Source organism: Choloepus didactylus, chromosome 4, assembly GCF_015220235.1.
Source record: "Choloepus didactylus isolate mChoDid1 chromosome 4, mChoDid1.pri, whole genome shotgun sequence".
NCBI classification, from domain to species: Eukaryota; Metazoa; Chordata; class Mammalia; order Pilosa; family Megalonychidae; genus Choloepus; species Choloepus didactylus.
This window is the reverse complement of record NC_051310.1, coordinates 158,276,001-158,303,831: the sequence shown is the minus strand read 5'-3', so window position 1 is coordinate 158,303,831 and position 27,831 is coordinate 158,276,001. Positions and strand designations below refer to the sequence as shown.

Genomic DNA, 27,831 nt, shown 5'->3' with positions numbered 1-27,831 from the left:
TGGCCAGGCGAGGTGGCCACCTAGCTCGCCGGAGCGTTGCCTGGCACTCTATGGCCTTGGAGAAAGCTATACGTCATTGTGTTCGGCCTGCAGATGCTGGCCATGGCAGGACTCCCTAAGCTCGCAGTCTTTGATCTGGGTGAGGGACGGGGTGGGGAGATTTTCGTAGGGCGTTCCCCTTCCCCAAACCCGAGTTGCAGCTCTCCCGAAGCCCTGAGTCTCCAAGGCTGAACTTGACCCCGTCTTCCTCTGGCAGATTACACGCTCTGGCCTTTCTGGGTCGACACGCACGTAGACCCCCCATTCCACCGGAGCAGGTGAGGCAGGGCTAGGGAGGATATGGCCAGGCGGGGCCAGGCCGGAGCTGAGTGCACTCTCGCCCTTTGCAGTGATGGAATTGTACGAGATAGCCGGGGCCATATCGTCCGACTATACCCAGATGTGCCTGAGATCATGGTACGTCTACAGGGACTTGGGGTGCCCGTCGCAGCCGCTTCCCGGTAAGAAGAGTGACTGACAAAAACTGTCAGTGTGATGCAGAGGCATGCGTGTGCATGGAGAGACTTCTCATTTTAACCCTTTGGCTACAAGAATTTAGGAGGGGCAAATTCGCAATTATTTGTGTATTTTTTCCTAATTGTACCCTCTCCCGTGCCTTCTGTTTATCAAACATTGGCTCAATATCTGCTGTCAGATAGAAAAGATATGGGGTTGAATTAAGGGCTGAGGATGTCTACTCATCCCGGAAAAACAGCAAATTGATTTCGCTTTCATTATACTTAACTTCACTTGCAGTTCCGGCTTCACTCTCCTGATCCCATCTATTACACCTTTTGCAGGACTGGTGAGATTGAAGGGGCCAACCAGCTACTAGAGGTCTTTGACCTTGTCAAATATTTTGTTTATCGGGAAATCTATCCAGGCAGCAAGGTCACCCACTTTAAGAGGTATGCAAAACTAAGGGTAGGATCAGGAAGAGATAATGATAATACCAGCGTGGCTGGGGGAGCGGAGATGCCAGCTTGGTTACTCCCTGCCCTATATTGCACAGGTTGCAGCAGAAGACTGGAGTTTCTTTCTCCCAGATGATCTTCTTTGATGATGAGAAGCGGAATATTGTGGACATCAGCACACTGGGTACTGAGTCGTGAGGACAGCCATTTGGGGAATGAGGAGTAAGGTAGATTTGTACAGAATGGATAGTCTGCCTGACAGGGTAAGCGTAATAATCCACAAAAGGTAAGCGTAATAATCCTTAAGGCCTGGTAAAATGTGGCTTCTTTTCCTTTTAGGTGTTACCTGCATTCATGTCCAGAAAGGAATGACTCTTCAAACCCTAACTCTAGGATTAGAGACATTTGCAAAGGTCCAACCAGGATCCTAAGGTCCAGCCCTGTGGGGATGAATCTCATTTGAGTCATAAAACAGAAAAGAGGGCAGGAAGACATTTTCAGGTGTATTTGTAAATTATTAAAGCATATTTGTGTATGACAGAATAGATCTTTCCCACAGTGAGGTTGTTTCTATTTATGTAATAGGTGAATTGGGTTGGCTGTCCTGAAGTTTGCCAAGACCAGGATGTGAGGCATTAGAGTGTATTGGGCTGTGCCCTGTAAAGTTGTGGCAAACCCAAGGCTTCCATCCCTGTGTTTGCTCCATCCCTTGCCCCCTTTCCTGAAGCCTGCCATGGTAAAGGGCACAAGGAAACTTCCACTGACCCCATATAGAAGGGTGCATTATCCTGCACATTTCCTTCCAAGGAACAAATACTTGTTTGGGGGTAGAACAAATACTTGTTTTTAACTGAGTGGAAAATTAGGCCATTTTAAAAGGAGCCCATCAATTTGAGACTGGTGGCTTCGGTCACGTGGCGGAAGTGGCCTTGTTTGCGCCTAGTGATGACGTCGCCGCAATGCCCCGAGGAGGGATTGGCCAAGGCCGGGCTCTGAGTGATGAGGCTCCCCTCTCGAGAGCAAGGCGGAAGTGTGGGGTGGAGGCGGGAGAGGCGAGGATCGCGATGAGTGGTCTCGGCATGCTCTTCGGGAGAGGTGAGCCGGGGCGTGACTGACCTGCCAGGAGGTGCCGGCTGGAGGTGGGAGATCGGGGAGGGAAACCGCGACAGCCTCGGCCTCACCGGGCGGCGGGGGGCGGGCTCCAGAACCCAAACCGCGCCCCGGGCAGGGGAAGATACCGAGGAGACCCGCTGTCCCGAAAATTCCGGCCGATGGCGGAGTAGGGCCTATCTCCAGTGTCAGGGGGTCCCGTCCTGTCAGGGAGCCTTGCTGTCGTCTGCCTGCATACCCTCGCTCCCTAAGGGAAGAGCTCTGGGTGGGGCAGGGGACTGTAACTAGCTTCCAATATACAGGCTTCGGGGACGAGTTTCTGGCTGACTTCATCCAATCCTTTCAAAAGCACAGATACTTATGAAAGACCAGTTACTGTGCTGGGCATGAAGGAGCCTGAGGTGAATGAAAAAGACTGCTTTCTTGAAGCGCATTATCTCATGGGGGAAGGCAGGCAAAACCAGGCATTTACCATGTAGTGTAGCAACTCCATGACAGAGATGTTCCCATAAAACCAGGTGAGTGCAGAAGTAGGCATTCGGGATTGTGATCCAGAAAGCTTCCCAGAAGACTAGAAGTTTGTCAGGTAGAGAATTGAAGTGTTTCAGCAGGAGGTAACTGTGTCTGAAACACAGGCAGTGAAGAGTGGAAAAGAGAAGACATATAGGTGCTGTGTGTGTGATGAAGGGGAAAGTCGAGAAAAGTGGATAGAGAGGTAAACAAAGGACAGATATGAAGGACCTTGTATGTCTCACTAAAAGTTTTGGATTTTATCCTGTAGGCGAGATAGAATATGGAAGGATTTTAAGCAGGCCAGGGACATCAGATTTTTATTTGACAAAGTATTCTCTTAGAAGTATAGAAGAGGAAGGGAAAAATTGAGATCAGATTTTTTTTCCCCCTCTAGTCCCCTGTACTTCATGCAGTTTGATCCTGTGGAGCCAGCACCTTGGGCATCTCCTAGGCCAGAAACTGGAACAGTGATTATAGAAAGTGACTGAAATGACTTAAAAGGCAGCCTGGAATAGTGAAAAAAATACTTGCTTTGAAAATCATACTGCCACCTTTTGATTCCTGCTCAATCTCTTACTAGTTGTAATTTTGGACAAAAAAAAAAAAAAATAACATCTTTGAGCCAGTTTTCTCATTTGTAAAGTGAGGATAGTACATTCATGGTAGAGAGTCATTTAGGGATTAGCAGTAGCAGTGAAGTGCCTAGCACAGACCACGCACTCCCTGGTTGGTGGCTTGTGCCTTTCCTTCACACAATATGGGCCTGCTCGTTTGGACTCTTCAGGGAAGAAGGAGAAGGGGCCAACCCCTGAAGAGGCAATACAGAAACTGAAGGAGACGGAGAAGATACTGATCAAGAAACAGGAGTTTCTGGAGCAAAAAATTCAACAGGAGCTACAGACAGCCAAGAAACATGGGACCAAGAATAAGAGAGGTAATGGGGGAAAGGAGCGGATGGGGAGGGTCCAGGAGGGAAGCAGATGCTTCTGACTCGGATGTTCAGGGTGTGGACTGGGTCAGCTGCCCTGCAGGCTTTGCGGAGGAAAAAAAGATTGGAACAGCAGCTGGCACAAACCGATGGGACACTGTCCACCCTGGAGTTTCAGCGTGAAGCCATTGAGAATGCCACTACCAATACAGAAGTGCTTCGCACCATGGAGCTTGCTGCGCGAGGCATGAAGAAGGCCTACCAGGATATGTGGGTACAGGGGAGGGGAGGAAGGGGCGCAGGCAATGGGGAGAGTGGCTTGGTATTACACCTTGAACCTTAAAGCCATTCAGAATGTGAATTTGCAGTATAGATGCTTGGGATGACTAGATCTCTGACTGCTTCCTTGCTTCCTGCAAGATTCCTTTGCTGGCTAGGGCATCTAGAGAGGAAAGATTTCTGTTCTTAAAGATCCTTCAGGAAAAGAAATGTAATATATCCTCCATAATGTGGCTTCTTGCCATTTCTTAGTCCAAACTTGCCTCTTTACAATTTCCAGGAATCTCTTCTACCTGGTTGCCATGGGCTCACCAGAGTCTAAGGCCACAAGGCAAGAGGGGCTTCGTTCATGTGGGATGAGAATGTTAGGAGTTGTTGCCTGATTTCTTGTTCTCAGGGACATTGACAAGGTAGATGAACTGATGGCAGACATCACAGAACAACAGGAGATAGCCCAGCAGATCTCAGATGCCATATCTCGGCCTGTGGGCTTTGGAGATGATGTGGATGAGGTGATTGGGGGTGAGGGGTCAAGGAATCGCGGACAGAGCTGTGGGACCAGCCAGAAAGAATGCCCAAGAGGCTCTTGGGGAATATTTGGGAGGGAACTCCACAAGTGGTATGCTTTTAGAGGTAGACATTTCCCTTTTTACATGTTGAACAGTCTTGTCTTCCCACACCCAGGATGAACTGTTGGAGGAGCTAGAGGAGCTGGAGCAGGAGGAATTGGCCCGAGAGTTGTTAAATGTGGATGACAAGAAGGAAGAACCCCCAGTCGAACTGCCCAGTGTACCCTCTACCCATCTGCCTGCCGAGCCAGGTACCCAGGGCTGTTCTTTTGTCTGGAAGACTTGAGAGGGTAGGAGAGAGATGGGGAAAGATTCTTCCTCATCCATCCTGTCTCAAAGGAGCCAGGCCATGAGGGCCGGGCTATAGTTGTCCAGGTTGTTGACTGAAAAGGGTGCCTGGCTGACAGGAGAATGGAAACTGAAATCCAGCTTCTGCTCCACTCACCAAACTGTGTGCCCTGGTTTAGGACTGCACATGCTGGGAGAAAGGGGTGCCTTTTTCAGTTTGCAGAAAGATGCTATGAAGATAGCATCACAACTTTAGATTCTGTACTGGGGTGAGATTATTCAGCAGACTCTGAGTGTTATTGCAGGGGGTGTTTGGAAGTTGCTGGGGCCTTAGCGCTTTTCCTTTCTTTCTCCCAAAGCAGATGAAGACAAAGAAGCACTAAAGCAGTTGACCGACTGGATGTCCTGATGAGTCTGGGCTTGTCTTGGTAACGCCACCTTCGTTGGTTCCTTTTCCTTAAGTGCCAAGCGCTGAGCTAAAGGAGCTTAGCTTTTTTAGGAGGTCCTGCTGAGAGTGGTAGTGTGACCCTGCCTGAGAAAGGGGTCTGTTGCCCACCACCCCCATCCTTGGCTCAACTCGATCTTGGTGCAGAAGCCCCTTGTTTCCCTTCTCTTTGACAGTAGTTACGGTGCTTTCATTCCCAATAAAACTGGGCAGCTGGAACCCTAGAGTCTATACTGCGTTGTCTATCCCTGAACTTCTTCCTCTGGGCCTTTCAAGCAACAAATGATAATGGGAGCCATAAAGGGGGATTGAAAGGTAGAACAAATGGTCTTTCCCAATTTCTTAACCTACTATGTTCCAGGCAGGCACTGTTTCATCTTTCATGTTAGTTTGTCCTAGAGTTGCTTAGTGCTAAGGTTGAGAACACTCCCATCTGTTAGTTATCTCAGAACCATGTAGAGCATTCTGAATCTACTCATCACTTTCCCTCAATCATGCCTCTGCTAAGACAGCCCCATGATTTACCTCCTGTTTCCCTTTTCCAAAGCACATTTTTAAAGACAAAGAGAAAATCCAGGGATGGAAGGTGTATTAGAGTACTCTAGGGAAACAGAACTAACAGGAGATATCTGTAAATATGAGATTTTATAAAAGTGTTTCACGCAACTGTGGGGATGTATGAGTCCAAATTCCATAGGGCAGGCAGCGGGCTGGCAACTCTGATGAAGGTCTTCGATGAACTCCCCAGGAGAGGCTGGCTGGCTGAAGAAGACATGAAGGTTTTTTCTCTTTTCCCTTAAAAGTCAACTGATTGGATTAAATATAGCTTTTTGAATTCTGTCATTGCGGAAGACACTCCTTCGTTGATGGATCAACCACAGACACAGTCAACTCACTGATGATTTAATAAACCAGCCTTCCAGTTTATTAACCAGCCACAAATGTCTTTGCAATAATGGTTAGGCCAGTGCTTTCTTGACCAGACACCTGGGCACCATCACCTGGCCAAGTTGACACATGAACCTAACCATCACAGAAGGGGCAAGTAGCTTTCCTTTATCCAGATCCCATAGTTGATTGTTTCACCACTAGAAGACTTGGTTTGAACTCTGCCACTCTGTGTCTGGGTGATCACTAGGGTGTAGAGGGTGACACCCATGCCCCAAGTGTGAGGGGACCTGACTTACTGGCATTGTTTCAGTACTGGTTAAGGTAACATTTGGAGGAGGGAGAAGGAACCGAGGTTATTTTCATACCCTGCTACCCATTTCTAAAAGGAAAAAAAAAAAAAAGCTTTCCCTTTGGATTAGAGGCAGAGGCAGAGCCATGCTCAAAGCAGAGCAACCAAGGCCTTTGCCCCACTGCTTGAAATTTAGAGAGCATGAAGAAGTAGAGTAATGAGCCCCTATTTAGCTGGAATAACAAAGCTTCCCCAAAGTGGGTGTTGATCTGAGCACCCCTTCCCCTATGAGGCACATATGACCCTGTAAGTGTTGACTTACAGATGCCAATATTCCAGGATCTGGGAAAAAATCTACCTCTTACCCACAGCAGTGTTCCCTGCTAAGGTTCCTTTGAGAAAAGAATGTCTTTGCCCTTGTCTGATGAAACTAAATGAGAATTATATTTATTTTTGGTATAAAAGATATTAGCCCCAGACCCTCCTCCTGCTTTGCTCCTCTTCCTGCCCCCTCCCTCAGCCATTCTCAGTTCTTGATTTCCAAAGATTGGTGTCGAGTAGTGGTGGCAGGGGGCTGGCACATAGCCTCCAGCAGCCTGATCTCATGGGTGGGTTGCTCAGTCTGGAACTTGAGCACCCAGGGATCCTTGACGATGTCCAGGATGGTGGCACGCTTGGTAGCTTGGCGTAACATCTGGAGAACCAGGTTCTAGGGCAGGGGAGAGAGAGGTCTTGGCTGAGCTTGCCCCCCATTGTGCCACACAGGCAATGAGTAGCTGGACCTAAGAAAGAAGCAGGATAGCCCATCACACCACTCTGGTGAAAGCGGGGATGGCCCTGATTTCATCCTGGACAGCCAGGCTTCTGTGCAGTTAACTCCCAGGAGGGGAAGGGAAGAGTTCCTTGGAGTCCTATGCATAAACCTCTGGTCTAAAGGGATAAAGGCTGGAACCAGCTATCATGCATATCTAAGATTTGGAGCCCACTGGTTGATCCTTTAAGCCCTCCCCACTATTACAAAGCAGGGGCTAGAGTGTGTGTTGGCTCTGGTTGGGGAAGAGTCTTCACCCAGGGTTGCACCCAGGTTTGTGAGGCTTAGGTTAGGTATTCACCCCTCCCTGTGGGTCACCCCTAAGGCCTCAGCCCTCCTGGGGAAGCCAGCACCTTGCACTCCTGGGAGATGGTGTAGTTAGGTGGGAAAGTGACCTCCTTCTGAGTCTCTCTCAGCAGCTTCTTGAGATTGGTGTCGTCAAAGGGCAGACGGGCGACCACTAGGGTGTAGAGGATGACGCCCATGCTCCAGGTGTCAGACAGGAAAGGGTTGTAGGGTAAGCCTAGCAAGATCTCTGGGCAGGCATAAGCAAAACTGCCACAGTAGGTCTGGCTGAGGTGGGAAAAGCAGTTCATGTTGCGGTAAGAAGGGCTATTACGCACAGGCTGGCTAGAAGGCACCATCTTGGCGAAGCCAAAGTCCGATATCTTCACATTCTCCCCCTTGTCCAGCAACAGGTTCTCCAACTTTAAGTCCCTACCAGCAGCAGAAAGGCTGGGGGTCAGGCTGGGGAGAGGGCTTAGTATTAGACCGGGAGCTGAAGGGCCAGGGGTCAAAGGATACACATGAGGAAAACGTCGGAAGGGAACGTCATTATGAGGGTACAAGGTGGAGAGGCAGGAAAGCCCCAGAGTTGTAAGCAGAGCCCAAGGAGGAAAGAGAAATAAGAGAATGGTCCCTGAGGACCACTGGGAGCTCATCATTGTATTTCACAAAGTGCTCTGCATACAGTGGGCACTTAATAAATGTTCTCGAGCGGATGATTAAAATGGAGTGGATAAATGGGCCTCAATATTGAGGAGGGGGTCAAGAGAGGAAGAGGGCAAAAATGGGACATGTGCATAAATCCCCCTTGAGAGCCCAAAGGCCCCAGGTCCAGGTGGCAGCGCTCTCACCGGTGCACGATGCCCTTGCTGTGCAGGTAGGTGATTCCCAGGGTCATCTGGGAGAACCACTTGCCAGCAAGAGGCTCAGAGCAGGCCCCATAGCGCTGGATCCATTCCAGGACATCACCACCCTGAGCCAGCTCCAGAATGATGTACACTCGGGATGTGGTCTCAATGGCCTGATAGAAGTTGATGAGGTACTTGTGCCGCAGGACCTTCATTACCTGGCTCCAGAAGAGGGACCCATTAAACCAGGGAAGGGAGAACCCTGGCTGTGCTTCCAGCCCTCCCCTACTCTCCCACTGCTACTTAGAACTTTGGGGACAGGACCAACCCATCTACCAGAGGGCTGGCGGACAAGTGCCCAGTGGCCTGTGAGCAAACCCCATGTTTTATACTCTCTTTGAGAGTCTATGGGTAAGTGGGTAGGTGGGAAAGAAGCTGAATTTTGACATCAAGGAATTTTCCTAGCTGCTTATTGAGGCATTCAGTTCTGGTTTAGGCACTTTGGGTCCCACTCCTTCCTAGCCATACCCCTCCTGAGAAGCCTCAAGCAGCTTGGTACCAAGCTCGGCTCCCTATTCCAGCCCCCTTTCTGACCTGTATCTCACGGGGCAGGAACTTGTTAAGATAGTCCTCAGAGGCCTTCTTCTTTGAGATGATCTTGACAGCCACCATGACCTTCTGTTTTGTGTAGTAAGCCTCATACACTGTCCCATAGGAGCCATTACCAATGACCTTGCCCACCTCGTAACCATACTCCTCCATGACAGAGCGGTGGGCCGTGGCGTTTGGTGGTGCCTCTGAGGTGTCTCCCTTCCCCATGGTGTTGGACTTGCTGAGAACAAGGAGCTTCGCCACTTGGAAGCCACCTCTCTGCTCAGAAGCCAATATGTTGAATTGCTGAGGGCTGAGGCACTGAAGTGAAATTAGTCTCAAAATGCTTGTTATATAGTCACCCAAGTCTGGGATGCTGGGCTCAGCTCTCCACTAGGAACTTGGAGGTGGAAGGAAAGGAGAAGCAGTTCTTTTGTCTCCACTGGCTGTTGTTACTTCTTCCTCCTCCTGGTTACGGAACTCCCCAAGATCCCACATTCTGCACACATCACAATTCACCTGCTATTCACTATTGGCCACAAAGCTGGAGAATGAAGTGTGGCTTGGAACGTACTGATTCCTGGAGGCACCATCTGCAATCTGGTGAGGCTCCCCCAATAGATCTGTTTTCTTCATTCATTCATGTTTATGGAGCACCTACTAATGTGCCAGGCAGTGTGCTGAGTGCTGAAATGAAACAACCAATAAGGCCAATAGAGACCCCATGCTTCCAGAGTTTGCAATCCAGCATAAGAAACAGAACAGAGTGGTACAGAGAATTGCAAGGTGTTATGGAAGCATGTTCTAAGGAATCTAACCTTGAGATACATTCTTTTCTTGGCTTCCATGACCCTGAAAATATCTAGTTTTCATCCTGCTGGCCATTCCTCAGCTTCCAGTGGAGGCTCGTCCATCTATACCCTAAAACAGATCCCTGAGGGTTCTATCACAGGTCTTTTCTCAGATCTTCACATCCTCCTTTAAGGAACTCATCCACTCCCAAGGCTTCAATTACCACATTTATGCTTGCTGCTTCTAATTTCCATCTCTGTCCAGATATCTCTGGAGTCTAGCATCACAACATAACATGGACATGTCTCTCCCGGGCACCTTAAACTCACCAAGACCAAAACCAAACTCCTATTTTCTTCCCTTTTCTGTAAATTCTATTTACTTCCAGTTTCTGTAAGTTTTATATGCCCTCAATTTAAACACCCAAGTGTTATTCCCAGAACTTTCCCTCTGCCTCAGGCACCACATCCTATCTATCACCAAATCCTGGCTCTTCTATCCCCTAATTATGTCTTTAATAATACATGCATGGTTTTCAAGCTCACTGCCACTACCTTAGTGCAAGCCTCCATCATTTAACTGATTGCTCTTGCAAGCCTACTACTTCCCTGTTGTCAGTTCACCCTCAAGTCCAAGGGATAAATCTGATTTAATTCCCATTTAAAACAATTCGTCTCCCCATTCTCCTCAAGATCAACTCAAAATTCTTTCCTGTGGTTTTAACAGCTGATCCTGCATACCTCTCTAATTTTATCTTTTAGCACACATACAATGTCCCAGCCAAACTTAATTGCATTTCCTTCTTTGTTCCCTCTCACTTGTTTAGTCCCTTGGTTTTCTTGACACACTCCTACTCATCTTTTAGTACTTAGCTTAGGTGCTGTTTCAAGGAAGACTTTACCAATTGTTCCTGCCCAAGGTGGATGCCCCTCCCTCCTGGACTCTCTCACAGCCCTACTTCCTCTATAATGGCAGCTAACATAGTTTCTGTATATTGCTTTTATTGTTTGCATCACCCACTTGGCTATCAGGGGAGGTCAGCTGCCCATAGAGGAGGGAGGGGGAGTCCAAGGTTTGAGAATAGGTTGTGAAGAATAGATGAGAGCAGATCTGGAAAATGAGCAGGTTCACTGGGCACCATTGTGAGGGCTCAACTGAGGTCAGAGAACACAGCTTATAATCAAATCCCATTATAGTGTTGGGATTCTTTTAGCACCCTAGGCATAGGTGCTTGCATATTGATGGTTGAATTGACCCAAGATTAGAGTTTTGCCTGGCAGCTGCAACGAACAAACAATGGGATAGAGGATCAAGAACACAGGCAGAAATGTGGTTGAAATGACGGCATGCAGAATCAAAGCTGCATGAGTAAGGAAGACAACTAGAAAGAGACCCAAAAAGGAAAGGAGTTGCAGGTTTCACTGAAATAGGAAGAACAAGTTTGGTTGGAATGACAGAGTGAGAAGAACAGGTTTTAGTCAAAGAGGAGTGATTTGAATTTACGTTTTTTGTGGGCAGAGGAAAACAAAAGAATCGGAACCCTTATTTTTATATTCCCATCCCCCATTCTCTGCCCCCAAACAACAAAAAACTCCAAGAATGGAATATGCCACAGGCTACTGGCAAATTCCCATTTATTGCCAGTTTAACAGACAACAAAATGGTCCCAAAGTCCTAAACGTGGAAGCCAAATGTATATCCTCAATTAGCACTTGTCCAGGGCATACCATGCTAAGGAGGCCACTCAGTCCCACCCATCTTCTCCCAAAATCTCGCCCCTACTTGCAGATAGGTATGTTGGTGGCAGCTTTATTCTCTCATGATATATGGTGGCGGGATGGAGATCAGAGTGTGAGATTAAACCAGTTCACTCAAGGAACATGTGTCAAGTGGCCTACTATATACAAAAACATTGCTAGGTCCTAAGGATACAAAGATGGATATACTACAATCTCTCTGTGAGGAGTTAGCGGTCGACAAGTGAAGACAGACACACAAGTAAGAGATAAAGTGCTATAAACAAAGCCCAGGAGATGTAAGGGATGGCTTTACAGAGGTGACATTTGTACCATTCAAGAGAAGGCATTCTCCAGTCAAGTAAGTAGGGAAAGGTAGATGGGGCAATCTAGGCAGAAGGAACAATACAGGCCAGCAGGCTTGAAGGAACATGATATTCTGGGAACTTCAAGATTTCAATTTGAATACAGGATAGGGTTCCAAAAGGAGAAGTAATCAGGATCCAGGTCTGAGAGGCTTCATATGCCAAGCTATTTTGACTTTATCCTATATACTACTGGTCTTAAATTTTGATGTGCATCAAAATCAGTGCTTGAAAAAACAAAAACAAACAAAACCCGTTGCTCAGGCACCCACACTCCTAAGATTCTGATCTGGTGGGATTCATGTATTTGTGTTTTTAATAAGCTTCTAGCTTAATCTGACGCACACCAAAGTTTGAGAAACACTGTTTCAGGGAACAGGAAATCTTTAAGATTAAATAAATAAAAATCCTTCCACCAGTTGTGTGGAAAATGAAAATGGACCCAAGGGGGAAATGACCAGGAAACTGACAAGGAGGATGCCATGGTAATTTAGGTGACAGAAGATGGGGCCCGAAGCAAGGCAGTGGTGGAGGGCAAGCATTTGGAAGAAATTCAGGAAATAAGTGAAGGGGGGCTTAGTGAAAATGAATGAGGGGGAGGTGGTGAGAAAGAGGCCCAGGCTTCTGGCTTCAAGAACCAGATGGCTGTCAGTTAAAGATGATTCCTAAACCACAATAAGTTACTTTTCTAATTGCAAAACTCGTTGATTGCCTAAAATAACTCCTCCTATCCCCTACTTCCTGTAACCTCACTATGTCTGCAGGAAAAGGAATGGGTCAGAAAGGGCAAGAATTATAGAAATGGGCAAAGTGAAGGACTTTCTGGGCCAGAAACCACCTGTGATTTCCCACTGTACTTCTTCCCTTGGAGTGAGGGAACATAAATGTTCCTTACACAATGCTCCCAAGTGGCCACAGAGAAGTCACTGCCTCCGGGTCTGATCTCCAGGTGAACTACCACGAGGGCAGATCCCCCTTAAATTACCTAGGCAGACAAGGATAAACACTGTCAAAGTGGTCTGCAATACAAAATTAAAAGAAGCCCTCAATACATGCACAGACAAGTAAGAACAAACGCATTAAAGAGACTAACGGACAAGATTCTTTACCGTCAATTAACAATCCTGTCAGGCTGCCCAACTCACAGGGTAAAGGGGTAAGCACCCTAACTCCTCGCGTCCCTCAGCACCAGACCCGGCTCAGACTAGCTCATCGTCGGGCACAGAACGGTGACAGTACAGGGGAGGCCTCTAGGACAACCTCATGAAGAAAGTGTTATTTATGTAATTCTCTTTGGGGGCGGGGCCATCAATGACGGGTGGATGAGAAGAAGTGAGGTGAGACTCGGACTCGAAGAGTCTTATTTTATTTGCGCTGCGCCCTCGCAGTCCTGGCACAGCGACGCCCAACGTCTCGCCCCGGCCCAGGTAGGGGGCCGCGAACCGCCTCTCGGGGCTGGGTCGCAGCAGCAGCGGTGAGTCTCCTTAGGCTGGCAAAAGCTTCAGGGTCTCCCCGGCCGTCGCTGGGCTCGCCCTCCCGGCCTGATTTCTCGCGCCCTCACATTTTCCGGGGACGACTGGGCGGCCCAGTGGTGACTCTTACCCCAAAGGGGAATCCACATCCTCGTAGCCAGGCCTCAGCCCCAATCCCCTCCCCGGAAAACCATCCACGAAGCCACAAGCAGCCGCGGGGACGGGGGCGTGGTCCCCTCTAGGCTCCGGGAAAGGACCTCACCGCCGAGCTGAGGTCCCCGCCGGCGAGGGCGGAAGTGGTAAGTCTGACGTGTCTTGGGCTGCTCTCCTGATCGCCGGGAGGAACCCATCGCCAGGGGACGGGCTAGCTGAGCCGTGCAGGAGTTGTCCGGGCCCCCGGCGGTACAAAGCATCATCCCCGAGCATTCTACTGAATCGAGTGCGGTGTCCTTCGTGGGACTGCCCGCCGCTGCGATCAGGCTCAGCGGCGGGCAACCCCGTGGAGGTCGGGCATCAGGTCCTCTCCAACCCGCCGCCACCGCGCCGCTCTAGAGGGAGTCCCCGACAGGAGCCCAAGGGCAGCTACGGGGCTGCGGAGGCCGCTGGCGCTGCCTCGGCCAGCCCTTCCCGCGCGGTGAGGACCCCGGACCTGCAGCGCGAGGGGACCTGAGGCGCGAGGCCGCGTGGCGTTGCCATGGGAACGGGTGGGGCGCGCGGCAGAGCCCGGGCGGGCGGGCTGCAGGAGCGGGGAAACCCCGGGTTAGAGGACTAGAGAGAGCAGAGGCGGAACCCGGCTTTCGAGATAGAGATGTGGTGTGGCGCTCGGGAGGTGGCCTCCTGAGGGAGGGTTGCAGAGGCCAACGGAAGGAAGAGGAAACAGTGGGCATGAGTTCGACGGACTTGTCCTGGGGTGTCATGAGTTGATTCCTAATTTCCATAACCGCAGGACTCCCCCAAACAGGTCCCGCTGCCACAAGGATGAGAATCCTAGGGCACCCTCGAAGTTGGAGCTGCCTGTGGTTGCCAGTCCTGCTGCTGCTCTTGGGCACAGGCCGTCAGCCAGGAGTGGAAGGCGTGACACACTACAAGGCCGGCGACCCCGTCATTCTCTATGTCAACAAAGTAGGACCCTACCATAACCCGCAGGAGACTTACCACTACTACCAGCTTCCAGTCTGCTGCCCTGAGAAGATACGTCACAAAAGCCTTAGCCTGGGTGAAGTGCTGGATGGGGATCGCATGGCCGAGTCTTTGTACGAGATCCGCTTTCGGGAGAATGTGGAGAAGCGAATTCTGTGCCACATGCAGCTCAGTTCTGCTCAGGTCAGCCTCTCCACGTTGGCTGTCACTCAGCCCTTCCTCCCAGGGACTGAGAACTGTGCCTTACGTTTATGGTCTTCAAAGCACTTCTATGGAAATGATCTGACTTGATTCTAACTACAATCCTGTGTGACAGGCAGGGCAGATTCAGGGTCAGTTGATGAAAAAACTTGAGGCACAGAACCCTGGAAGTGACTTTTTCAAGATTGCATGGATAGTGAGTTGCTTGGCTGATAGAGCCCACGGCTCCTGACTCCAAGCTTCTGTGTTGGTAATAAGGTCTCAACTATCATTCCTGTGTAATTCCGTTTCCTTCCATATTCAACTCTTAGCAGTTTCTTAACTACCTTTTCTCTCTACCTAACCTTCCCCTGTGAAGCTTCTTTCTTTAGCAAATATCATCTTAGAGCAATTTCCCTTAGTTTACCCCAGACCTTCTTACACCCTGCCTTTCTCCATTTCCTAGTCCTTAACCCTGTCAAGTCATACTTTTTGTTTGAGGACCCCAACACATTGGACCAGGTGTGAGATGACAGAGTCTAACCCAGTGGTCCTCAACTGGGACAGTTTTATTGCACAAAGGACATTTGGTGATGCCTGGAGACATTTTGATTGTCACACTGAGGGATGCTACTAGCATTTAGGGGAAGAGGCCAGGGATGCTGCATTTTACAGTGTACAGGACAGACCCCCACAACAAAGAATTGTCCAGCCAAAGATGTCAACAGTACTAAGTCTGAGAAACCCCACTCTAACCCTAGCCCTAGTGAGTCTTTGTCTGACTGACTCCTGACTTACTCTTTATAGGTGGAGCAGCTGCGTCAGGCCATTGAGGAACTGTACTACTTTGAATTTGTGTTAGATGACTTGCCAATCCGTGGCTTTGTGGGCTACATGGAGGAGAGTGGCTTCCTACCACATAGCCACAAGATAGGACTCTGGACCCATTTGGACTTCCACCTAGAATTCCATGGAGATCGAATTATATTTGCCAATGTCTCAGTGCGGGACGTGAAGCCCCACAGCTTGGATGGTTTACGGCCTGACGAGTCCCTAGGCCTCACGCACACTTACAGTGTGCGCTGGTCAGAGACATCAGTGGAGCGTCGGAGTGACAGGCGCCGGGGTGATGATGGTGGTTTCTTTCCCCGAACACTGGAAATCCACTGGTTGTCTATCATCAACTCCATGGTGCTTGTGTTTTTATTGGTGGGTTTTGTGGCTGTCATTCTTATGCGTGTGCTTCGTAATGACCTGGCTCGGTACAACTTGGATGAGGAGACGACCCCTGGAGGTTCTGGTGATGACTTTGACCAGGGTGACAATGGCTGGAAAATTATCCATACGGATGTCTTCCGCTTCCCTCCATACCGTGGTCTGCTCTGTGCTGTGCTTGGCGTGGGTGCCCAATTCCTGGCCCTTGGCACTGGTGAGGTGATAAGAATTAACCAGGGCTTTCTCCCAAGGGGTAGAACTAGGTAGGTAGCTTGTTCAGAAAGCCCTGTGAATCTTCCTTCTAGCCAAGGTGAGGGGCAGACCACCCTTCTGGGGTGGCTCTAGGGAGAATGTGGATATTCTATTATGGGTTTTCTGGACAACAGAGTTGGGGAAATTGTTTTGCTAGAGGCCCTGCTTCTGGGAGAAAGGGGGCTGATTCCTCTGAGATGGCTAGAAGAGGGACAGGCAAGACCTAACACAGGTTTCTCACTCCCACTCTACAGGCATTATTGTCATGGCGCTGCTGGGCATGTTCAACGTGCACCGCCACGGGGCCATTAACTCGGCGGCCATCTTGTTGTACGCCCTGACCTGCTGCATCTCTGGCTACGTGTCCAGCCACTTCTACCGGCAGATTGGAGGCGAGCGATGGGTGTGGAACATCATTCTCACCACCAGTCTCTTCTCTGGTGAGGACTTCCCTTTCCCTGGTAGGCCAGCCCAGACTCAGGAACTCATGGAACATGAGCTAGAGGCAGAGTCAGGCTTTGGGAATGAAAACGGGTAAGACAATAAGAAGACTGTCAAAAAGACAAAAATATATTTCTTTTTGAATGGTTGAACATTATTAAGCCCTTAAAATGCCCTAGACATTGTGCTAAACATGCCTTCATCTCATCCAGTCCTCACAATAACTGTACATAGTAGCTAAGATTGCTCCTATTTCTCACATGAGATTGAACTTCAGCTGGTTAAGTTACTTGCCCAAGACTACACTGCTGTAGTCTCAACCACTATGCTAAAATAACTCTTTTGAATCTTTGAATTTTCTTTTTGATGCCCCTCCTCCCTTATTGTTTTTGAGGAGGGCACTCCACTTCAGCCTTTCAAACCAGCTTGTCCCTTCAAAAGCAGGGGTTGTCTGCATTCTGAACCTTTCTTGTACCCAGTCCTGTGTCTGAGTTATAGTCCATCATGTTTATATCTGAAACAGGGCTTTCAAAACAGGCCTTAATCCCAAGTATTTTCTCTTGCTAGGAATTAACGATGCCATGGCAGGGTAGCCCCCTGGAAGCAGGTGGACTTTGTGTCACTGTCAGATTATTATTTAACAGCTACCTTGATGCTCGTTAATGACACTGGGTAGGGGAGGGGTGTTGGGAAGACAAGGAACAAGAAGCAGTGAGATGTGAGAGGGTGGACGTGCGGGCAGCAGACTGTGGACATCCAGGAGCCCAGGTCTGCCATTAGAGCGGCAGGCTGCCTCAGCCGTGTCCCCTTTAGGTCCAGCCTGAGTGGGTGTTTCCCAGGATGTAGCTCCTTGTACTGACCCTCCCTCCGGGGGCCCATCCCTGCAGTGCCTTTCTTCCTGACATGGAGTGTGGTAAATTCAGTGCATTGGGCCAACGGTTCGACACAGGCTCTGCCAGCCACCACTATCCTGCTGCTCCTGACGGTTTGGCTGCTGGTGGGCTTTCCCCTCACTGTCATTGGAGGCATTTTTGGGAAGAACAACGCTAGCCCCTTTGATGCACCTTGTCGCACCAAGAACATTGCCCGGGAGATCCCTCCCCAGCCCTGGTACAAGTCCACTCTCATCCACATGACTGTTGGAGGCTTCTTGCCTTTCAGGTATCCTTTCTTTATTCTATGGCCACCACTCTCAGGTTCCTAACCTTGACTTTTCCTTTCCCTACTCACCCCATATCCTTGCCCAATTTCAGTGATAATCCCTGGTTCATCTATACCATTAAGAGATTGTGACATGGTTCTGCAGGACTGAGCTTGAATCAGTTCAGATATGTGGATGTCTCTCCAGAGACACTGCTCCCTTCACCATCTTCCTGGTTTCTAATTTTAGTGTCTGCAGGGATTATATGGGGCTTATAGTCCATTATTCATCTGAGTACTCATTCAGTTTGCCAAGTACCTCGTTGTGCCAGGCAGTTTATATGGTGGAAAATAAGACAGACAAGAACCCTGCTCTCAATCTATCAGGGAAGATGTTCTTGAAATGAAAGGGCTAACTGAAGGCAAAAGGGTCCCCCAGAAGCCAGGAAATCAGGGGCAGGGAGTGGAGTGGACCCACTCTCCAGAGTGACCCAGCAGCATGGGGTGGGAAGGGGGAGGGCGTGTGAGGCTGGATCTTGACCCAGCCACTGTGCTAGCAGTGCATAGCCCTTTAATGCTGTGTATTGTCTCTTCTCTCTACAGTGCCATCTCTGTGGAGCTGTACTACATCTTTGCCACAGTATGGGGTCGGGAGCAGTATACATTGTACGGCATCCTCTTCTTCGTCTTCGCCATCCTGCTGAGTGTGGGGGCTTGCATCTCCATTGCACTCACCTACTTCCAGTTGTCCGGGGAGGATTACCGCTGGTGGTGGCGATCTGTGCTGAGTGTTGGCTCCACAGGGCTCTTCATCTTCCTCTACTCGGTTTTCTACTATGCCCGGCGCTCCAACATGTCAGGGCCAGTACAGACAGTAGAGTTCTTTGGCTACTCCTTACTCACTGGTTACGTCTTCTTCCTCATGTTGGGCACCATCTCCTTTTTTTCTTCCCTAAAGTTCATCCGTTATATCTATGTTAACCTCAAGATGGACTGAGTTCTGGGTGGCAGAACTATTGCTCTTCTCTCCTAAGCCCTTTCTTCACACCCCACTGATCTTTTCTACCAGCTTCTCTTCTGACCGAGTGAGTGAACTATGTGATGACATTATCGCCTTCCCCTTTGCCCTCTGGGCCTCCCTTCCCCAGAGAGGGCCTGGATATGCTAAATCTCTATTATATAAGGAGTATATATTTGAACTTTTTAAGTTGCCTTTAGTTTTGGTCCTGATTTTTCTTTTTACCAGTATCAAAATAAAATTTATTAAGAAAATGGATCCTGTAGTTGGAGGGTTTGGTCTGGATATCGAGCCCTGCCCCTTGGAAAGCCAGTGAATCCACGAAACCCCAGTTCTTTCCAGCGGGGCCTGGGAACTCTCCGCTGGGGGAACCTACATTGCCAGGACCCTGTTTCTGCCGCCCAGCCCGGCGCTCAGCCTGACGGAGGCGGAGGCGGAGGCGGAGGCGGAGCTCTTTGTGGGAAATGAGTTGAATCACCCTGGTGACGGGAGGGGCGCGGAGCAACGCCCTTTCCGCCGGAAGCGCGTGTCAGAGCCTCCACGTGCTGTCCCTCCCCCCTCCCGGCCCGGTAGCGGTGGCTCCGCTGCTGCCATGGAGCCCGCCGGCCTGGAGCAGGTCCTACGGGAGCTGCTGCTGCCGGACACCGAGCGCATCCGCCGGGTACGGAGCTGGCGGGGCCGGGCCAGGGCGGGCGGGAGGTTGCGGGAAAGGCCCAATTCTGACTTCCAGCCTCTCCCCAGGCCACCGAGCAGCTCCAGATCGCTCTTCGGGACCCCGCCGCCCTGCCCGCGCTCTGCGACCTGTTGGCCTCGGCGGCCGACCCTCAGGTGAGGCTCCTGCCCCGCCCCTTCCCACTGAGCTTCCCAAAGTACGCCACTGATCAGGGTCCCCAGCTCCCGACGCTTCGGCCCGCTCTGCACCTTCCTTCCTGAACCCTCACACTCCTGCCTCCTCGTCCTAGATCCGCCAGTTTGCGGCGGTGCTGACTCGCAGACGACTGAGCGGCCGCTGGCGACGGCTGGCGGCGGAGCAGCGGGAGAGGTGGGCTGGGCCTGGGGCGGGACGGGGCGGGGCCAGGCTGAGTGTGCTCGTGGGCAGCCCGGGTCCCAAACGCCTGTCACCTGTATTCCAGCCTCAAGTCCCTGGTCCTGGCGGCTCTGCAGAAAGAGACAGAGTAAGTGCCTGTCCGCCACCTTTCCAGATCGTGACCCCAGGCTGAGACCCTCTCTGGGTTTCTGTCTTCTCTTTCAGCACCAAGCTGGGGCTTGGGGGACAGGGACTCGGGTTCTAGGGCAAGGATTCTAAGGTTGTGGCGAAGCACAGCCCAGACTCACAGTTCTTGACAATGGGCTGTGATGACCTGCCAAACCAGAGTCAGAAGAATAGGACTGAGCCACCCACAGAGCTGCTGGGCTCCCTCCAAGCTCCTGTCTCGTATGTCCCAACTCAGCAAAAACCCGGTGTTTACACCTGCCTCCTGGAGGTTTCTGTCCTGGCTGCCCTGTAGAGGCTGGGTTGGTGTGTGCAGGGGAGGGTAATGAAGGGTGATGGGGAAGGATCTCGTCCATTTGCAGACACTCTGTGAGCCTCAGCCTGGCCCAACTCACAGCCACCATTTTTCGAAAGGAAGGCCTGGAGGCCTGGCCCCAGCTCATGCAGCTTCTTCAGCACAGTACCCACAGCGCCCACATCCCCGAGAGAGAGGTACTGTCACACGGTTGGTGGGAGGGAGGGAAGGTGGGACCAAGATGCTAGATAAACCAAGTAAACTTTTGCCTCCCATTCCCTACTCCCGGACAGATGGGGCTCTTACTGCTAAGTGTGGTGGTGGCCTCCCAGCCTGAGGCCTTCCAGCCCCACCACCGGGAGCTGTTGCGGCTTCTGAATGAGACCTTTGGCGAGGTGGGCTCTCCTGGACTGCTCTTCTACTCCTCGCGCACTCTGACCACCATGGTCCCCTACCTCGGTACTGAGGAAGTGGTAAGAGGGGGGCCCTCCCCTTCCCCAGCTCCCTGCAAGAAGTCTTCATGGCCTCACCCTTGTAGGCTGGAGAGCTGCTTCAAATTCTTTTCCTGCCTTTTGTCTTTCTTCACTATCGAGAGGGGAGATTGTGAGTGGTTGGGCCTGGCTGGTGTTCCTGGGTTCCTTCTCAGAGTCCAGACTGCGAGAAAGCTGCCAGCTTCTGGGGCTGGAGGTTAGGCTGCGTCAAGGTTTCTGTGATTTAGCTCCACTCATGTTCTCTAGCCTCTCGCGCGGATGTTGGTGCCCAAGCTCATTGTGGCCGTGCAGGCTCTGATCCCCGTAGATGAGGTGAGGCCAGGTGGGCAGGGGCTCTGTTGGATGGAGGGGGGCAGGGCACCCAGCCAGGTCCTCTGAAGAAGAGCATGGTCACCCTACAACTTGTCTTTCTGTTAGGCAAAGGCCTGTGAGGCTCTGGAAGCCCTGGATGAACTGCTGGAATCAGAAGTGCCCATCATCACCCCCCATCTCTCTGAGGTCCTCACATTCTGCCTGCAGGTGAGACTAGTGTGGGCACAGCCCCTGCTGCTTATTCTGCTGGGAGTTTCCTTGCCCGTCTCTGATTCCTGTTAGTCTCTGGGCAGGTGGCTGGAAATGTGGCCCTGGGCAATGAAGTACGTGTGCGTGTTCTTTCCTGCCTCACTTTCTTGATCAAAGTCAAGAGCAAGGTAAGTGTTGTCTGACCCACATCACACATTCTCCTCTCCACCCTCACTCTCACTCTTGGGGTTTTCTGTCTGCCTGTGGTGTCCCAAACACCATGGCAAAGATGTTCAACCTTCGGCCTGGATTCACCCAGCTCCTGGCTGGGAGGTTGGGAATCCCCTTATGTCCTGAAAGGCTGGAATTTTTAGTGTGCACCCATCTTGGGAGCAGATTCTTGGGAACACTGTCCTGTCCTCTCTCTCAAGGCTTTATTGAAGAATCGTCTCCTGCCACCCTTGCTGCACACCCTTTTTCCCATTATGGCTGCCGAGCCCCCACCGGGCCAGCTGGATCCTGAGGACCAGGACTCAGAAGAGGAAGAGCTGGAGATCGGACTGGTGGGGGAAACTCCCAAGCACTTTGCTGTACAGGTGGGACATGGGACAGGACCAGCATGTGGGTGTTAGGTGGCTGTGGGAGACTGGGGAGGCAGAGAGGGGGTCAAGTGACATCTTGTTCTTTCTCAGGTCGTGGACATGCTGGCACTCCACCTGCCCCCTGAGAAGCTCTGTCCCCAGCTGGTAACTGTGGCTCTGTCCTTCTGGGTACCCCTATGCCCAGGCCTGCCTCATCCCCTGAGGCTGAGGGTGTTGGGGTTCTAGGAGGTATGAAGGGTCTCTTGCCCTGGGAATGGTGGGCTCAGGAGAGAGCTGTGTGCCGCCCTAGATGCCCATGCTGGAAGAGGCCTTGAGGAGCGAGAGCCCATACCAGCGCAAGGCTGGGCTCCTGGTGCTGGCCGTGCTGTCCGATGGGGCTGGTGACCACATCCGGCAGAGGTGTCTATTCCCCCACCCCGGGGTGAGGGGGCTCCACGGGGAGGAGGTCCACCCATTCTGGACAGCCCTGGTTTATGCTTGTTGTTCTAGACTGATTATTGGTAACATTCTCCTCCACTCTCAAAAGTGCCCTGGTTTAGAAGAGAAGCAAGATGGCCACCCCATAATGGGGGCAAGGAGTAGCGCCCACCATCTGGCAACAGAGGAAGCCTTGGTTATCCCAGGGGAAATGAGCACGAACCAGCCTAGGGCTCTCGGGCCCTGCCCCCTCACAGTGCATCTTCTCATCCTGCCCTCATCCAGGCTGCTGTCCCCGCTGCTGCAGATTGTGTGCAAGGGCCTGGAGGACCCATCACAAGTTGTGCGCAATGCTGCACTGTTTGCCCTGGGCCAATTCTCAGAGAACCTGCAGGTGAGCCAGGTGGAACTGGGGCAGCTGCCACCCGAGTGCCCTGCCCATCTCAGACAGGCTTCCCACAGCTTTCATCTCCTCTCCACACATCTCTGCTGCCATTAGCATGACAGCGTGTGCTGTGCGGGTAAGCCTGGCTCAGGCCCCTCTTCTTCCTCCAGCCCCACATAAGCAGCTATTCGGAGGAGGTAATGCCCCTGCTCCTCGCCTACCTGAAGTCAGTGCTGCCCGGGCACACACACCACCTAGCCAAGGCCTGTTATGCTCTGGAGAACTTTGTGGAGAACCTAGGTAGTGCTGGCAGTGGGGAGCCTGGGGGTGGATGTGAGTGCCGCTGCTTTGACTAAAGGGGGCAGGATGTGCAACTTCCTGAAGCGCTGTCTGTGGTGGGGAGAGAGCTGTGGCAGGGGCTGTAAGAAGTCAGCCTGGAGAGCATTGGACACCCAAGAAGTAGGAGACCTGGGTTGATTGTGAGAGGAGTGCACGTTCCCACAGGGTCCAAGGTGCAGCCCTACCTTCCGGAGCTTATGGAGTGTATGCTGCAGCCTCTGAGGAACCCCAGCAAGCCCTGGGCCAAGGAGCTGGCTGTGAGCGCCCTTGGGGCCATTGGTGAGGAGTTGTCGAGGGCAGGGGCTCTATGGGGCAGGAGGTGGGGGCAAAGGGTTCACCCCGCATTTCTGATTCTCTCCTTCCATTCTGCAGCCACGGCTGCCCAGGCCTCTCTGCTGCCCTACTTCCCTGCCATCATGGAGCACCTGAGGGAGTTCCTGGTGACAGGCCATGAGGACCTTCAGCCCGTGCAGATCCAGAGCCTGGGTGAGTGAGGGACTGCAGGGTGGGGTTCCTAGCCTGGGGAAGGATGCTCACCTGGTGTTCACAGGAGTGACCGCCTCCCCCCAGGGCAACACGTGTATATTCTCCACACCTACCCAAGAGTGGGATGTAATGTCTGAATTCCCCCCAGCTGTTACTTTGGTACCCCAGGTCTTGGCCCTACCCGCTCCCTGCCCCAAGCTCAGCTGCACATCCCAGTGTCAACTGACTTCTTGCTCCCACAGAGACACTGGGGGTGCTGGCTCGAGCAGTGGGGGAGCCCATGAGGCCCCTGGCTGAGGAATGCTGCCAGCTGGGGCTGGGCCTTTGCGACCAGGTAGACGACCCTGATTTGCGGCGCTGCACGTGAGTGACCCCTCTGCCTTACCCCTGGCCCTGCCCCAACTGCCACCCACTGGATCCACAGCCCCCACCCCAGACCCCAATCCTCTGGTCTGGGACCATAGCCAGGTTTCCCTGGGTTCCCCTGTCCCGTCTGGCTACAGCAGACAGGATGATAGCCGCCATCTGCCTCCTCTAGGTACAGCCTGTTTGCAGCCTTATCAGGGCTGATGGGTGAGGGCCTGGCTCCCCACCTGCCACAGATCACCACGCTCATGCTGTCGTCACTGCGATCCACTGAGGGCATTGTGGTGAGAGTGGGGAGGCGGTGGTGGTGGGGAGCAGGGCCAACTCTGGGATGGGACTTGTCTCCTGGACCCAGCAAGGCCAAAGTCCCTGCTGTACCTGCTCCACCCAGCCTCAGTATGACGGGAGCAGTTCGTTCCTTCTGTTTGACAATGAGAGCGAAGGGGAGGAGGAAGAGGAGCTCATGGATGAGGATGTGGAAGAGGACGATGACTCGGAGATCTCAGGGTGCGGAGGGTGGCTGTTCTCTCAGAGGAATCCCGACTTTGATTCTGGATGAGGCCCCTGTGCCGGATCTGCTCTAACAGGTGCCTGATCGTGGCTGCCTCCTTACTCCCAGGTACAGTGTGGAGAATGCCTTCTTCGACGAGAAGGAAGACGCCTGTACTGCCCTGGGGGAGATCTCTGTGAATGCCAGGTGAGCGGAGCCCCTTCCTTGGTGCAGGAACCCCACCTAGGAGCCCCTTCTCCATGGCTGTGTGTCTGTCCACAGTGTGGCCTTCCTTCCTTACATGGAGAGTGTCTTTGAAGAAGCATTCAAACTGCTGGAGGTGAGTGGGCCATTGGGCAGTAGTGTGTGGGGTCCACAGGATGGGGGGCCCCGGGTTCGCCCTGTGCATAGCAGGCACACCTGCCACCTTCATCCTGCAGTGCCCTCACCCGAGTGTGCGGAAGGCGGCCTACGAGGCCCTGGGTCAGTTCTGCTGTGCATTGCACAAAGCTGGTCAGAGCTGCCCTTCAGAGCCCAACACTGCCGGTGAGCAGGGGAGGCAGGGCCTAGCTGGGGGCTCTGGAGGCAGCAGGTGGACAGAGGGGGGCAGGCCTAGTGGGGGCTTCAGCCAATAGTGTCCCCAGCTCTGCAGGCTGCCCTGGCCCGGGTGGTGCCATCCTACCTGCAGGCGGTGAACCGGGAGCGGGAGTGCCAGGTGGTGATGGCCGTGCTGGAGGCCCTGACAGGTGTGCTGCGTACCTGCGGGACCTTCGTGCTACAGCCCCCTGGGCGCCTCGCTGAGCTCTGTAGTATGCTTAAGGCCGTGTTGCAGAGGAAGGTGAGCTGGACAGGGGCTGCAGGGGGGGAAGGTGCCCCACCCCAGGGGGGATAGTCAGAGGCTGCAAGTCCAGCTCTCTCCGTCCCTTACCCCCATGGGAAAGAGAAGGGGCAGAAGAGCCTGGCCCGGGCTGAGTTGTGCCACCTCTTCCCGCAGACCACCTGTCAGGACGCTGATGAAGAAGAAGAGGAGGAGGATCAGGTGCAAGCTTTGGTGGAAACTGGGGACCAGGCAGCCTGGGAAGCCTCCCCAGGGTGGGAGTGTACAGCGCTGTTGGGTTCGGCCTTGGGGCAGCCAGGGCTGCTGAAAGAGATTGGTAACGGCCCACGCAGCTGGTGGGAGTCCAGCAGAAGAAAGCAGTGTGGACTGGGGCATCTGGGGGATGCTGCCTAGAGGTGGGATCCTGGGGTGGACATGGAGCAATGGGTGAGAGTGGGGTGGCCAGGAGAAGCAGCTGGCCTGTGAAAAAGTACAGCCTAGGAGTGGCAGGTCGTGGGGGCCCACCATGGCAGAACGTGGGAGGGAGATGTGCAGTCAGGGAGCCAGCGCCGTGCTCCAGACCCCTGACCTGACTCCGCAGGCCGAATATGACGCCATGTTGCTGGAGCATGCTGGAGAAGCCATCCCTGCCTTGGCAGCTGCAGCTGGGGGGGACACCTTTGCTCCCTTCTTTGCCGGTTTCTTACCATTATTGCTATGCAAGACAGTGAGTGCTCCGTCTGCTGGCTTACAGCTCCATTGTGCCCACATGCCCCCTGCCTACACCCTCAACCCTCCCCCAGACCCATTTGTCCTGGTTTCAGGCAGATTTGCACTCCTCACTGCACCTCCTCTTCCCCCACCAGAAACAGGGCTGCACAGTGGCAGAGAAGTCCTTTGCGGTAGGGACGCTGGCAGAGTCCATTCAGGGCCTAGGTGCCGCCTCTGCCCAGTTTGTCTCCCGGCTGCTGCCAGTGCTGCTGAGTGCTGCCCGGGAGGCAGACCCCGAGGTGCGGAGCAATGCCATTTTTGGGCTGGGTGTGCTGGCAGAGCACGGGGGCCACCCTGCCCAGGAGTATCCTCAGCTTGCGGGGGTGGGGCCTGGGGTGGGCCTGGGGTGGGCATGGGGGTGAGGAGTGGCACTGGGGCTTGGGGATGGTGTGGTCTGCCTGTGGGTGCCCATCCCTTGACTGTGGCCCAGATACTTCCCCAAGCTGCTGGGGCTCCTGTTGCCCCTCCTGGCACGGGAGCGCCATGATCGTGTCCGTGACAACATCTGTGGGGCCCTCGCCCGCCTGCTGATGGCCAGCCCCACGAGGAAACCGGAGCCCCAGGTGAGGGACAGGGCATCAGGCAGGGCCTGGGAGCTGAGGAGGGCAGCAGAGGGGCAGGGCAGGTGTATTGAGTCATCTGTGTCCAGGTGCTGGCTGCCTTGCTGCATGCTCTGCCGCTCAAGGAGGACTTGGAGGAGTGGGTCACCATAGGGCACCTCTTCAGCTTCCTGTACCAGAGCAGCCCCGACCAGGTAAGCCATGCTAGGCAGAGGCAGCTTCTGAAGGGATGCAAGGTGCCAGTTTCAGCAATAGGCAAAACAGGTGCCAGCTGTATCTGACACAGAGTAACAGTTGCTGTCATTAGATACTCCACATCCATCTATTTTCTCATTTGACTGTCACCTGCAAGGATTGGCAGCCAGGCCTGTGATGGGAGAGGAGGGGCTTCTTCTCTCCATATAGCGTTTCTCTTAGGGTGGCCCGATCCCTGGCCATTTCTGCCATTTGGGCTGCGCCAGAAGTTGCAACTTCCCTGGCTGATTTCCTGGAGCAGGGCTCTTTCAGACTGTGCTCCACGGAGTTCTGGGTCACTCTGGGCCACCCCACCATCCACTTCAATCAGAGAAGCTCTTTCTGAATGAGATTTTGTCTGTACCAAGGAGCTAAGTTTGGACCATGTCCCACTGTCCCTGTGTCTTTCCACTTTTTGTCTTACATCTTCAGAGACTTTTGTTTTTGGAGCTGCTTGGTGTCTGTGCTTCTTTTGGTTTTGAGGCCATGACTTCAGTCATATTTGGTCACACATCACACATCTCCCATCCCCTCCAAAAAAAATATATCTCCACCACATTCTCATGTTTCACAGTTGTCTTGGATGCCTGTGAATCAGTGTCAGGCTCAAGTAACCCTGGTAGGAGACTCCACCTCTCCTTGGTTCCCACCACCCCAGCCCTATCTTCCAACCCATCTGGGTCATCCTGCCTCCCTTGCCCCAGTCCTGGGGGCCAGTGGCATAACTGCCCGAGGCCGCCCTTCTTTTCCCACAGGTTGTAGACGTGGCTCCTGAACTCTTGCGCATCTGCAGCCTTGTTCTGGCTGACAACAAGATCCCACCAGGTAAGGGGGCAGCCTTGGGCAGGGGCTGGGAGCAGGGCTCAGAGGGGTGGCACGACATTAGGAGCCTGACACTCCTGGGCCCTCTCCCTCCACCCAGATACCAAGGCCTCCCTGCTGCTGCTCCTCACGTTCCTAGCCAAACAGCATGCTGACAACTTCCAAACAGCCCTGGGCTCACTGCCTGGTGACAAGGCTCAGGAGCTGCAGGCCATGCTGGGCCTCACCTAGACTGTGGGCTGTGGCCAGGCCAGAGACAGCAGAGCTGGCCCAGGCCTCAAGACCACCTCTCGGCCCAACTCCAGCTGGCACCCTACCAAAGATTCTGGGCCTCATGTCCTTTTGGAGACTCAGCCTTGCTTGCTGCCTTAGAGGACCATGTCTGGGGCTGGATCTGTTGTGCTGTGGGACAACACAGATGGAGTCTTGACTTCCTACTGTAATAAAGGCAGTTTGTTTTCTGCTTTAATAATAGCTCTGAGCACAGGAAG

At 52.7% G+C, this 27,831-nt stretch overlaps 4 protein-coding genes across 15 annotated transcripts; 3 read left to right on the top strand and 1 right to left on the bottom strand.

The window, feature by feature from the left end:
* LOC119532345 (magnesium-dependent phosphatase 1-like) lies at nt 1-1,498 on the top strand. 3 transcript variants are annotated; one of them, XR_005216518.1, is made up of 6 exons: nt 1-139; nt 257-317; nt 390-500; nt 840-947; nt 1,052-1,216; nt 1,293-1,435. XR_005216518.1 is itself a non-coding variant. In XM_037834644.1 (6 exons), exons 1-6 carry the CDS (start codon nt 94-96, stop codon nt 1,382-1,384), a joined length of 504 nt encoding a protein of 167 aa, XP_037690572.1. In that variant the 5' UTR covers nt 1-93; the 3' UTR covers nt 1,385-1,498. The 3 variants fall into 3 exon arrangements, 2 of the variants coding, with proteins under 2 accessions (XP_037690572.1, XP_037690573.1); XM_037834644.1 differs by having other exon boundaries at nt 1,052-1,137; nt 1,293-1,498; XM_037834645.1 differs by having other exon boundaries at nt 1,052-1,180.
* On the top strand, nt 1,149-18,809 carry LOC119532343 (transmembrane 9 superfamily member 1). 7 transcript variants are annotated; one of them, XM_037834641.1, is made up of 10 exons: nt 1,149-2,048; nt 3,361-3,510; nt 3,597-3,774; nt 4,181-4,295; nt 4,468-4,603; nt 14,127-14,488; nt 15,293-15,914; nt 16,207-16,392; nt 17,281-17,554; nt 18,137-18,809. In XM_037834641.1, exons 1-10 carry the CDS (start codon nt 1,913-1,915, stop codon nt 18,528-18,530), a joined length of 2,553 nt encoding a protein of 850 aa, XP_037690569.1. In that variant the 5' UTR covers nt 1,149-1,912; the 3' UTR covers nt 18,531-18,809. The 7 variants fall into 7 exon arrangements, with proteins under 7 accessions (XP_037690569.1, XP_037690566.1, XP_037690567.1 ...); XM_037834638.1 differs by lacking the exons at nt 14,127-14,488; nt 15,293-15,914; nt 16,207-16,392; nt 17,281-17,554; nt 18,137-18,809 and adding an exon at nt 5,000-5,309 and having other exon boundaries at nt 1,488-2,048; XM_037834639.1 differs by lacking the exons at nt 14,127-14,488; nt 15,293-15,914; nt 16,207-16,392; nt 17,281-17,554; nt 18,137-18,809 and adding an exon at nt 5,003-5,309 and having other exon boundaries at nt 1,503-2,048.
* On the bottom strand, nt 6,729-9,103 carry TSSK4 (testis specific serine kinase 4). Of its 2 annotated transcripts, none has more exons than XM_037834642.1 (4): nt 8,804-9,103; nt 8,213-8,427; nt 7,430-7,823; nt 6,729-6,974 (listed from the first exon to the last, which is right to left on the bottom strand). In XM_037834642.1, exons 1-4 carry the CDS (start codon nt 9,026-9,028, stop codon nt 6,792-6,794), a joined length of 1,017 nt encoding a protein of 338 aa, XP_037690570.1. In that variant the 5' UTR covers nt 9,029-9,103; the 3' UTR covers nt 6,729-6,791. The 2 variants fall into 2 exon arrangements, with proteins under 2 accessions (XP_037690570.1, XP_037690571.1); XM_037834643.1 differs by having other exon boundaries at nt 7,430-7,793.
* IPO4 (importin 4) lies at nt 18,625-27,812 on the top strand. 3 transcript variants are annotated; one of them, XM_037834631.1, is made up of 30 exons: nt 18,625-19,212; nt 19,293-19,379; nt 19,514-19,593; nt 19,685-19,726; nt 20,127-20,256; nt 20,353-20,532; nt 20,797-20,862; nt 20,968-21,069; nt 21,156-21,239; nt 21,483-21,647; nt 21,744-21,797; nt 21,943-22,052; nt 22,356-22,464; nt 22,626-22,755; nt 22,960-23,073; nt 23,167-23,280; nt 23,523-23,643; nt 23,819-23,930; nt 24,038-24,153; nt 24,266-24,343; nt 24,419-24,476; nt 24,577-24,682; nt 24,781-24,974; nt 25,131-25,175; nt 25,555-25,680; nt 25,820-26,028; nt 26,155-26,287; nt 26,374-26,478; nt 27,274-27,343; nt 27,441-27,812. In XM_037834631.1, exons 1-30 carry the CDS (start codon nt 19,144-19,146, stop codon nt 27,569-27,571), a joined length of 3,240 nt encoding a protein of 1,079 aa, XP_037690559.1. In that variant the 5' UTR covers nt 18,625-19,143; the 3' UTR covers nt 27,572-27,812. The 3 variants fall into 3 exon arrangements, with proteins under 3 accessions (XP_037690559.1, XP_037690560.1, XP_037690561.1); XM_037834632.1 differs by lacking the exon at nt 20,797-20,862 and having other exon boundaries at nt 18,950-19,212; XM_037834633.1 differs by lacking the exons at nt 18,625-19,212; nt 19,293-19,379; nt 19,514-19,593; nt 19,685-19,726 and adding an exon at nt 19,883-19,986.
* Nucleotides 27,813-27,831: the final 19 nt, after the last annotated feature.

What these genes read in the sequence shown, in the direction of transcription:
- LOC119532345 (XM_037834644.1), top strand. Translation starts at nt 94, where the DNA reads ATGCTGGCCATGGCAGGACTCCCTAAGCTCGCAGTCTTTGATCTGG. An exon ending in CCCCCATTCCACCGGAGCAG is followed by an intron (nt 318 to 389) that starts GTGAGGCAGGGC and finishes CGCCCTTTGCAG; the next exon opens with TGATGGAATTGTACGAGATA. An exon ending in CCCGTCGCAGCCGCTTCCCG is followed by an intron (nt 501 to 839) that starts GTAAGAAGAGTG and finishes CACCTTTTGCAG; the next exon opens with GACTGGTGAGATTGAAGGGG.
- LOC119532343 (XM_037834641.1), top strand. Translation starts at nt 1,913, where the DNA reads ATGCCCCGAGGAGGGATTGGCCAAGGCCGGGCTCTGAGTGATGAGGCT. An exon ending in CCATCTGCCTGCCGAGCCAG is followed by an intron (nt 4,604 to 14,126) that starts GTACCCAGGGCT and finishes TCCCCCAAACAG; the next exon opens with GTCCCGCTGCCACAAGGATG. An exon ending in GGAGGCTTCTTGCCTTTCAG is followed by an intron (nt 17,555 to 18,136) that starts GTATCCTTTCTT and finishes TTCTCTCTACAG; the next exon opens with TGCCATCTCTGTGGAGCTGT.
- TSSK4 (XM_037834642.1), bottom strand. Translation starts at nt 9,028, where the DNA reads ATGGGGAAGGGAGACACCTCAGAGGCACCACCAAACGCCACGGCCCAC. An exon ending in TCCTGCCCCGTGAGATACAG is followed by an intron (nt 8,428 to 8,803) that starts GTCAGAAAGGGG and finishes TTCTGGAGCCAG; the next exon opens with GTAATGAAGGTCCTGCGGCA. An exon ending in CCATCTCCCAGGAGTGCAAG is followed by an intron (nt 6,975 to 7,429) that starts GTGCTGGCTTCC and finishes CCCCTGCCCTAG; the next exon opens with AACCTGGTTCTCCAGATGTT.
- IPO4 (XM_037834631.1), top strand. Translation starts at nt 19,144, where the DNA reads ATGGAGCCCGCCGGCCTGGAGCAGGTCCTACGGGAGCTGCTGCTGCCG. An exon ending in TGATCAAAGTCAAGAGCAAG is followed by an intron (nt 21,240 to 21,482) that starts GTAAGTGTTGTC and finishes CTCTCTCTCAAG; the next exon opens with GCTTTATTGAAGAATCGTCT. An exon ending in GATGACTCGGAGATCTCAGG is followed by an intron (nt 24,154 to 24,265) that starts GTGCGGAGGGTG and finishes CCTTACTCCCAG; the next exon opens with GTACAGTGTGGAGAATGCCT.